Source organism: Muscardinus avellanarius (assembly GCF_963383645.1).
Source record: "Muscardinus avellanarius genome assembly, chromosome: 4".
Classification (NCBI taxonomy): domain Eukaryota; kingdom Metazoa; phylum Chordata; class Mammalia; order Rodentia; family Gliridae; genus Muscardinus; species Muscardinus avellanarius.
Genome location: NC_137789.1, coordinates 159,806,413 through 159,814,987, shown reverse-complemented (window position 1 = coordinate 159,814,987; position 8,575 = coordinate 159,806,413). Strand labels below are relative to the sequence as shown.

Genomic DNA, 8,575 nt, shown 5'->3' with positions numbered 1-8,575 from the left:
TGGGTAATACCCCGGCGCACACCGGCATGATGGGCGTCAACTCCTTCAGCAGCCAGCTAGCCGTTAACGTGTCGGAGACATCGCAAGCCAACGACCAAGGTAGGCTGCCTGCCGGGCAGAACCCTCCCTGGACCCCCGCGGGCTGGTTGGGGCCTTAGCTGCAGGCGAAGGTGCCGGGGACCGCTCAGGTTCCGAGCCCTCTGGCCCGGCCAGTTCCTTCTCTCAGGGAAGACCTTGCTGCACACCCGCCAGCCAGAGCTGGGCAGAGGACACTCAGAGAACCCAGAAAGAGTGACGGCAGCTCTGCCAGCTGCCATTCGGCTCCTGCGCCTGCTAGAAGCTCCCCTTAGCGTGTCCACACATCACTGTGCATCCCTGAGAGGCCGGGCTGAGCCCTGGGCTCTGTGAGGGAGGGGGCCAGTAGACCTCCTCGGATATGCTGCGTGGGGGGCTCGGGTTGTAGGTCTGGCATGAATTAACGGGAGAACCCCTCCCCCCCAGCAGCTCATCCACAGCCCAGGGACCAGGGACCAGGAGGTCACTGCCGTGTGTCCTTGGAGCCAGTCGCATCCCGCTCAGCCCTTTCCTCCTTGAACACCGAGCAGCGGGCAGTAATCTCAGAACCGCCCCCACTGACTGCTGGGTTTGCCCCTGCCACCCGATGCTCCCGTGGAGGAGGGAGGCCATGGCACCCCACCCCGCCCCCACTCACAGAAAGAGCAGCCGTAAAAATGAAGACCCCAAAACAGCCTTTCGGGGAAGTTACGGCCACAAATAAGCTCTCCTTGTCAGCTGTGGCATTTGAAGGTCTGCAGAGGCTGAAAGTTCAGAGAGAGTGGGGGGACAGGCCAGGAATCCGAGCTGTTGATAATTGCTTCTAAAGAGAACCGTGAAAGCAACTGACGGTTAGATCGAAGCGCGCTCGGGCCAGCTGTCGAAGCCAGCAGAGACGGAGCGGGGCTCGCGGAGGAGACAGCCACAGTAGGGTTGGTGTGATAAGGTTATCTGAGCTGGCTCAAAGCAGAGAGCAGAGGAACGCATGAGGTCAATTAAAAATGTTTAGTAGATGGTATAGGTTCCCCGGGAAGCCCCCCCCCCCAGTGTCTACCGCTGATAATAATGTTATTTTTGGCCGGGGGGGGGATTTTAACAGTCGGCTACAGTCGCAATACAAGCAGCGTGTCCCCGCGAGGCTACGTCCCCAGCAGCACTCCCCAGCAGTCCAATTACAGCACAGTCAGCACTAGCATGAATGGATATGGAAGTGGCGCCATGGCCAACCTAGGGGTCCCGGGCTCGCCTGGATTTCTTAATGGCTCCTCCGCTAACTCTCCCTACGGCAGTAAGTGTCTGTTTTTGTCACACGTCATCACGCAGATTCATATTCACTACCAAGTCGAGTGTGTGCATTGCCTGGGTGTTCTGTGATGTGAGCTACCGGATAAAAGGAAGGGTGGCCCCAGAGGCTGGGCGTCCAGGTGGCGACCACAAATTGACCCCCACGGGCCCCGATGCCACCTCATTGGCCACCAGAACCAAATCGGAACCAATGGGGCTGCTCGATTGGAGGAGAGCCCCGCGCCAGAGCGTTTGCCCGTTAGCCGGCGCGGCCCAGCCAGCAGCATGTGGTGTCTTGTGTGCGCGGCCCCTCCCCGCGAGGCGAGGCCCTCGGAGCCCTCGCCGCGGCCCCGCGCCGCGGCCGCGCGTGCTGACCGTGTTTGCTTTGTTGCAGTAGTGCCGTCCAGCCCTACCATGGCAGCCTCTTCGGTCACCCTCCCTTCAAACTGTAGCAGCACACACGGCATTTTCTCATTCTCACCTGCCAATGTCATCTCCGCAGTGAAACAGAAGAGCGCCTTCGCGCCAGTGGTCCGGCCCCAAGCCTCCCCGCCTCCCTCCTGCACCAGCGCCAATGGGAACGGCCTGCAAGGTGAGGGCGGCAGGCGGCGGCGGGCGGGCGGGCGCCCAGATCTTCGCATGGCCCTCGGCATGCATGTGCTCCACCGTCTGTATCCTCCCCGCCCTGGACTCTCACGGAGGACAGCTGTTCGTTGAGCCCCAACCAGTACCAGATTCCGCCTCCTGGTCTTTGTAGCCCGTCCTTCCAGTATAACCTAGAGTCATCGGGGTACAGCACCCGTGCCCCGAGGGGTAGAGCCACAGGTCAGAGGAAAGGGACTGTGGAGACCGTGATGGCTTTCAGTCCTGATTGCAGTGATCCCCGGCCTGGGCCGACCTTCTAGTGTGGGTGTGGCCCTGCCCTTAGCTCCTGGCTTGTGGTGGAGCCTGTCTCCAGTCGCCAGCTCTGCCCACTCTCACCGCCCTGAGCTGAGCCAGGTGGGCCTGAAGTCCCCAAGGCTGGATCGTCCCTTGGAAAGGGACGTGAGTCTCACGCCCAGGGCGATGCAGGCACCAACGCTGGCTGCAGGCTGTCTGTGGACAGGAGTTGAATTTTTTAATGATCTCTTCTAAGTTGGAGAGAAAGGGGCTTGGCCCGAGGGCACGGGAGGCATCGCTTGGGCACCGCTGTCCCCGGAAGGGGCCACAGAGCATGGGCACCCTGTGCCCGCCCAGCCCTCCTGGGCGGCGTAGGCTGCGCGTGGCCACACCACAGCCCGGCACGAGCAGCAGGCAGAGCCAGCGGGCGCCCAGGCCTTGTCCGTGAGCCCGCGCCAGTCTTTCTGTGGTGCGCAGCTGCCCACGGGTGCTGGAATTAAGTGGCCACCATCTGGCCTCTTTCAGACACCACCTTTGGTATATGGTCCTCCCGGTGAAAACCAAATCCAGTTACTCCTTTAAAACACTGAATCCATTCAACCAGTATTTACTGAGCGCCTACTATGTGCCAGGCTCTCTGCTGGGTGCTGAGGACGTTGTCGTGGAGAAGACAAACTGGCCCTTTTGTGAAGTCGGTGGTCTATTTCACTTTGATGAACTAATGCTCAAAAAAGGAACTGGAAAGGTATCCGTGATTTGAAATAATTGTCTCACAACACCTGTCAGTATCGGAAGGGACGCCCAGGCCCCCAGGTGCCGCCCACTGGCCCCCGAGCTGTCAGCGGGCGCGCAGGCTTAGCGGGCAGGTGGCGAGGTGCGGGGCTTGCCCGGTCGCCGGTTCTAGGCCGACCGAAAGACGGTGCCCCGAGAGCCGTGTGTACACACACGGGCCTTCCAAACCATAAAGTTGTAACGGTGAGTCGGAGATAAATTAATATTGTTGAAATTAATGAACTGAGAAATTGAAGCTCACATCACTACATGAACAAATGTATTAATATGTTATACATAAATTAATGAGAACGATCATTCTGACAAAAATTAAACAACACTAGAGTTAAAGATTTTAAATTACATTCATACCAGGAGTCCACTGGAAAGCTTCAGCCACACTCCGTGTGGAGTGCGATGTCTCTTTTATTCCAACAAGAGCAAAGCGCCCCCTCATCGGTGCTGTGGCCACGTCTCTCCGTGGCCCTGGGCCTTGAGGTTTGGAGCAGGTGGGCCACGTGGCTCGGATCCGAGGGCCCCTGACTCACCCTTACGCTGCGGAACGGTTAGCAGGCTGTCAGAGCCAGGGCCCGCAGGCAGAGGGGGAAACGGAGGCCAGGATGGTTTTCACCCAGGGAGGCAGATAAGGCCTGCGAGCCGGCCTTGGCCGGCACCACACCGCGAACAGGCCACTCCCCGCCTCTCAACAGTGCGGGCCTTTGGGGAGCCGGGCCTGCATCTGCTTTGGACAAAGTGCAGAGGCGTGTGCCAAGAAGTAGCCTTTTTCATGCACGTGAGAGTGTCAGGAGCCTTTCCCTTTGCCAAGGAGGTCTTTGAGGAGGGCTGCCTGTGGGGGATTATGTCACCCACGCACCCCAGCCCCCCCCCGAAGTACATTTCCCAGCATACCTTGGCCACGCCCGAGGCCGGTTAGTGGAGAGTTGTGCAAACCCAGCTCCCTGTCCAGGGAAGCACAAGGAGGGGTGTGCCGGGAGCACACGCGTGTTACGGCCACAGGTGACCTCTCTCTCCTTCTCTATTGCAGCTATGTCTGGGCTGGTAGTCCCACCCATGTGAGGGACTCGCTTAACCCTCCACAGCACCCAGCGCCCACGGACGGACTTCAGGGGACACGTGTAGTATGTTAAGACAGACATGCTGATGGAAACAATATCTTCAAAACACAAAAACAAAAAAATCAGCAGCAGTTGAAACACTACAAAAGACTTTGTTTAAAGATTTTATTTAAACTATTAAGAGTCAACATGCAAACACCCTTCTCCTTCATGAACAATTCCATTTTATTGACTGAACTTTTCTCATATTTTCACATTTCTCAGTCCTGAAGAATAAGGAAAACAAAGCGACGCCTATTTTGTATAGAGTTTCTGGCTCCGTCTTGGCTGTCTAGTCCGTGCTATCTGTGTGGGGAGAAACTTCGTGAATGCACCGTTTTGATGACCATGAGACACGGAGGGGAGGCCTCCCGGCATTTTTCTGTACTCATACTTAGATTCACAATGGTTGTGTATCTCTATAATGTGAAATATTTTTTGTGGTGAACAAAGGGGGCCAAGGAGGTATGAGCCATCAAACTGGAACAGAGGAGGACTGGTGGTTAGAGTGGGAGGTGGGGAGGGGGGTTATCATTGTTTAACTTCATCTTAATGAAATGAGACTTTGTAACTTATTGTAGTTAGAAATTGTAACTTTGATATTGAATTCTCTTGCCTTCAACAAGCACACTGACAGAAAAAATGCTACTGTGTGTTGGTTCCAGTACCCCCACTGCTAGAGCTTCCTGTTAAGCAAGTGCGATCTGCAACATTTTTTCAACTTTTGCTAGCAATGTATAGTATTGCATTCTTAGGCTACTGTGAGGTCTCTGTTTCTTGTACCAGAAATTGTCCTTTTGACTTCTAGATCCTTCTTCCCTAATGTGTTTTGTATGTGGTTATAAAATTGTAGACTTTTGTGATTTTGCCAAAGTTGTAGCTAAATATTTATACACTTGTCTTGAATTTTTTTCAGATCCACTTAAATATTTAGAAAAACGAGTTTTATTCCTTACGTGTCTTGTAAGGGATAAAACGGTCTTCGTTCAGCGCGTACTTTACCATGCACACTTGCAGTTGCTAAAGGACTTTATTTTGTAACATACCAATTATAAATATTGTATTTATCTTTGAGATTTTGTACATTGCTTTCCCCACTTTTCTTTCTCCTGCCTGTATTGGTTTTTGATCACAGCCTGGTGTGACCCCAGGAAGACCATAAGCCAAGAACTGTCTCTCCAGTCCGTCTCGCTAAGTGAACCGGTGTCCTTACATTTCATTTGTACTTTGAACATTTGCTATTGTTTGGACTTTCCATCCTTTTTTTTTTTTATTTTGAGGAAAAGTCAAATTCATTGTTTATTTTTATATTATTTTTAAGTTATCTAAACAAATACTTTTGAAAAAAAAAAGTCTGTTGTATAGTCAAAGCAGAACGGTGCCACCGGCCGCAACAAATCTTAGTAGATTCTGTGCATGTGGAGTGGCCGCGGAGAGGCGACACCGTTTGGGGCTGTGTCCTTATTTTATTATTTTTTTGTAGAATGTAAAAAGTCATTTTAGCTGCCACCCATGACTTTGACACATAGCTGAATTGTGTTTACTGGAAAAATTCAGAGGCCTAAAGTTTAAAATAAAATCTACTTCTGATGTTTTAATGAAAACGTTTGCCACATTAACTTCTCTGATGCCTTAAAAGTGGACTTCTTTGAAGAACTTCTGTGCTATTTTATCACAGGCTTACACCACAGTTGTTAATTGGTATTTCATTTGGAGATTTCCGATGTAAAATGCACACACAGACACACAAGACACACGCACGGTAAAAGCACAAACCTCCTGTCTGTAGGTCGCTCCTTTTGGGGTCTGTCTCTGCTGCCACTTTCTGCAGCCCCCCCGACCCGCCTGGGGTTCAGAGAGCTGTCTGGGGCAGCCCGACCCACTGCTGGTTTTTAATTTTTTTTAACACTTTCTTGTGGTCAGATCCAACAGCACCGTTTGTACTTTTGAAACTGGGATGACCTTCAGATACCGTGCCTGTTAGTGCCAAACCCACCGTGAGACCAGAAGGGTCAGGTTTCGGTTCTGCTTTGCTTTCGTCCCGCGCTTGTGCCTTTGCACTGGGTGCTTGCTAGACACCTTACAGCAAAGCACTTTGCAAACCGCAGCAGAAATCAGATTTAAAACAAAAAGGAGACTTTTTTTTAAAACAAACTTTCTTGGCAAAACCCAACAAGAATGCACAATTTAGAAAGTGTCCGTTCAAGGGACTCGGTAAAATAAGTAAAGACGATGTCCCCGGTGATCAGCAGGTCACAGTCGGCTCTGTGACGGCTGGCAAGGCTTCGCTACGTGGGAAAGCCTGAGAAGTCACTTTGGAACTAAATTGCCTCCGCTTTACTTTGTGTAAGTAAAAGTTTGACCTAAACGAGCTCGCGTGCACAGTTAGGACGTGTGCCAGTGTCCTCACGCCGCACCTGGTTTTGTTTTAGATAGTCGACACCCTCCTCGCTTCCTTGTCTCGAAATTGAGCGCTTCACTAAATGGTAGATTTTGCTGTCAAAGACCTTACAATAAGATTGTTTTATCTGTACATTTTTTCAGATATTTAACTGTATAAAATGTTCATTTTACACAATATTTAATTAAAGTATTTCTTGTCTGTGAATTTCACTTTTGGTAATCTTATCTGTTTTGATTATTAAAATGACTGAACACAGGTGCGCTCCATCGCGGGTTTCTTTTCCACATCCCGGGTTCCGCATCTACGTCTTGGCGGAGATCAAAACGGCCCATCAGAGACCCTGCTGCAAAGTTGCCAGTCCTCTGTCCTCCAGCCTGCATAGGAACATTCAGCCAACGCTTCCCCAGATGGGTCTGAACCTCGGGGTGCCCTGTACGCACGCTGCCCTCACGTTGGCAAATCTTCCTGTGTCTCCCAGATGTGTGAACACAGTGACAAGGGGTTGGCTCAGCGGGCGAAACCTCTGGCCCTTGGCGGTGTGAACAAACCCCGGGGCTTGCTGGGGGACCGCCGCCCCGCCTCTGAACAGGAGGGTCTGGCAGGAGAGCAACTGCTCCTGCTGCCCAGAACCCGCCCCTTCCGACTCCACTGCTGGCTCCCACTTGGGCAAGAACTAGCTCAGGAGAGCACTTCACACAGTGCCGTGGGGTGGGCAGGCGCCCACTGAGACGTCCTCAGCCATCCGCATCCCGCAGCGGCACCGCCCCGCTGTACTCCACAGCCGCCGGGGTCCCACAGAGGTGTAGCCAAGTGCAACCACAGTAATGAGGTCCGCCCTCAACACGGGTTCTACTTCACACGGCTTCTGCAAGCCTCCCTCCCCCATGCCAAGCTGCTCAGCAGCTTCCATTTTCCCCTCAACGGAAGCCCGGGTTTCATGTGTTGGCTTGCAGCTCCATCACACATACACACAAGTGTGATCTAAATTAGTACTCACAAATGTCATCTTAATTACTTATTCTGCTAAGCAAAACAGGAAACAATTATTCAAAACATAAAGAAACTTGTGAATACCTTTTTCTCCTTCAGTGACAATCAGGGTTCTTGGACCGCATCCTCCTCCCAGCCTTAAAGTGACAGTCTAGAAAGAGGGCTGAGGGGTCCAGCCCTGCCCTGCAGGAGGCTCCTTCCCGCTGAGCCCAGCCTGGGAACACCTGCTCTGAGGAGCTGGCTGGCTGGCTGGGGCCCTAGAACAGGGGAGAAGGGACTTCATGTCAGTGCTCCCAGTCAGGAGAAGAGCGGCAGTCTCTCAAAATGGACGCCAGCTATTGTCAGACAACCTTTTAAGGTCTTTCAAGCTTTTAAAGATTATTCAAAGCACTTGAAATGGGCTTCCATCTAATGCCTCATTCCATTGCATTAAACAGCCTAGTTAATAAAGAATCAATATATTCAAAGGGCAAGGTTATCTTTTGTCTATAAGGGGTGGTGTCATTCTGAACCTTTTATAGTTCAAATGCTGAAAAAAGACCTCGTGAAATCCATACTTATCAAGTGGGTCGTCCGGAGCAAGAGAGAGCTCTGAAGAGAGAAAGGCTGGCCTCCTTTGAAACAACGCCGGGCCTTATCTCCCTGCGTGGAGTGCCCAAAGAAGTCCTCAGAAAACGTCAATTTCTCATCAAGACAAGAGGCCGCGATGATCATTTTTTCCAGAGAATACATACAATTAAGAGAACACAGGGAGGTGGCGGCCACGGTGGTGATTTGTGGCTCGTCCTGGCCCCACGGAGCTACAGTGAGCTCCCTCCCAGCAGATAAAAAGGGTTGTTGATAACTGAAGTGTCGATACGCCAAAGAGAGTGCTGAAAGCGAGTCCTTGTGCTCTGAGCTTCGGGGCCGATCCCAGGCCCGATAACAGCATGGCTGCCAACAGACACCCCGGGTTGGCCCTCACAATTAATGCCACAAATAAATCACACAAAAGAGTGGGGCCGCTTTATACTCGGTGAGACAATCCCCTGTTTTACCCTTCAAGGATTCCTTTTATGTTGGAATAAGGTTGCTCTTA

General features: G+C 52.0%; 1 protein-coding gene across 9 annotated transcripts in view; it reads left to right on the top strand.

Moving 5' to 3' along the window:
• The window catches only part of EBF3 (EBF transcription factor 3), a gene marked incomplete at both ends in the record, with an annotated part of 114,483 nt that extends 110,418 nt beyond the window's left edge, over positions 1–4,065 (top strand). For 2 of the 9 annotated variants that reach the window (XM_080695314.1, XM_080695312.1), the window contains 5 exons: positions 1–99; positions 1,154–1,342; positions 1,841–1,930; positions 2,850–2,962; positions 4,034–4,051. The exon at positions 1–99 is cut by the window's left edge and continues 79 nt beyond it. In XM_080695314.1, the coding sequence (XP_080551440.1) occupies positions 1–99; positions 1,154–1,342; positions 1,841–1,930; positions 2,850–2,962; positions 4,034–4,051 (509 nt within the window). Of the gene's footprint in view, positions 100–1,153; positions 1,343–1,732; positions 1,931–2,849; positions 2,963–4,033 lie in introns of all 9 variants that reach the window. The other 7 variants (XM_080695310.1, XM_080695309.1, XM_080695316.1 and 4 more) reach the window with 4 other exon arrangements.
• Between the last annotated feature and the right edge of the window lie 4,510 nt (positions 4,066–8,575).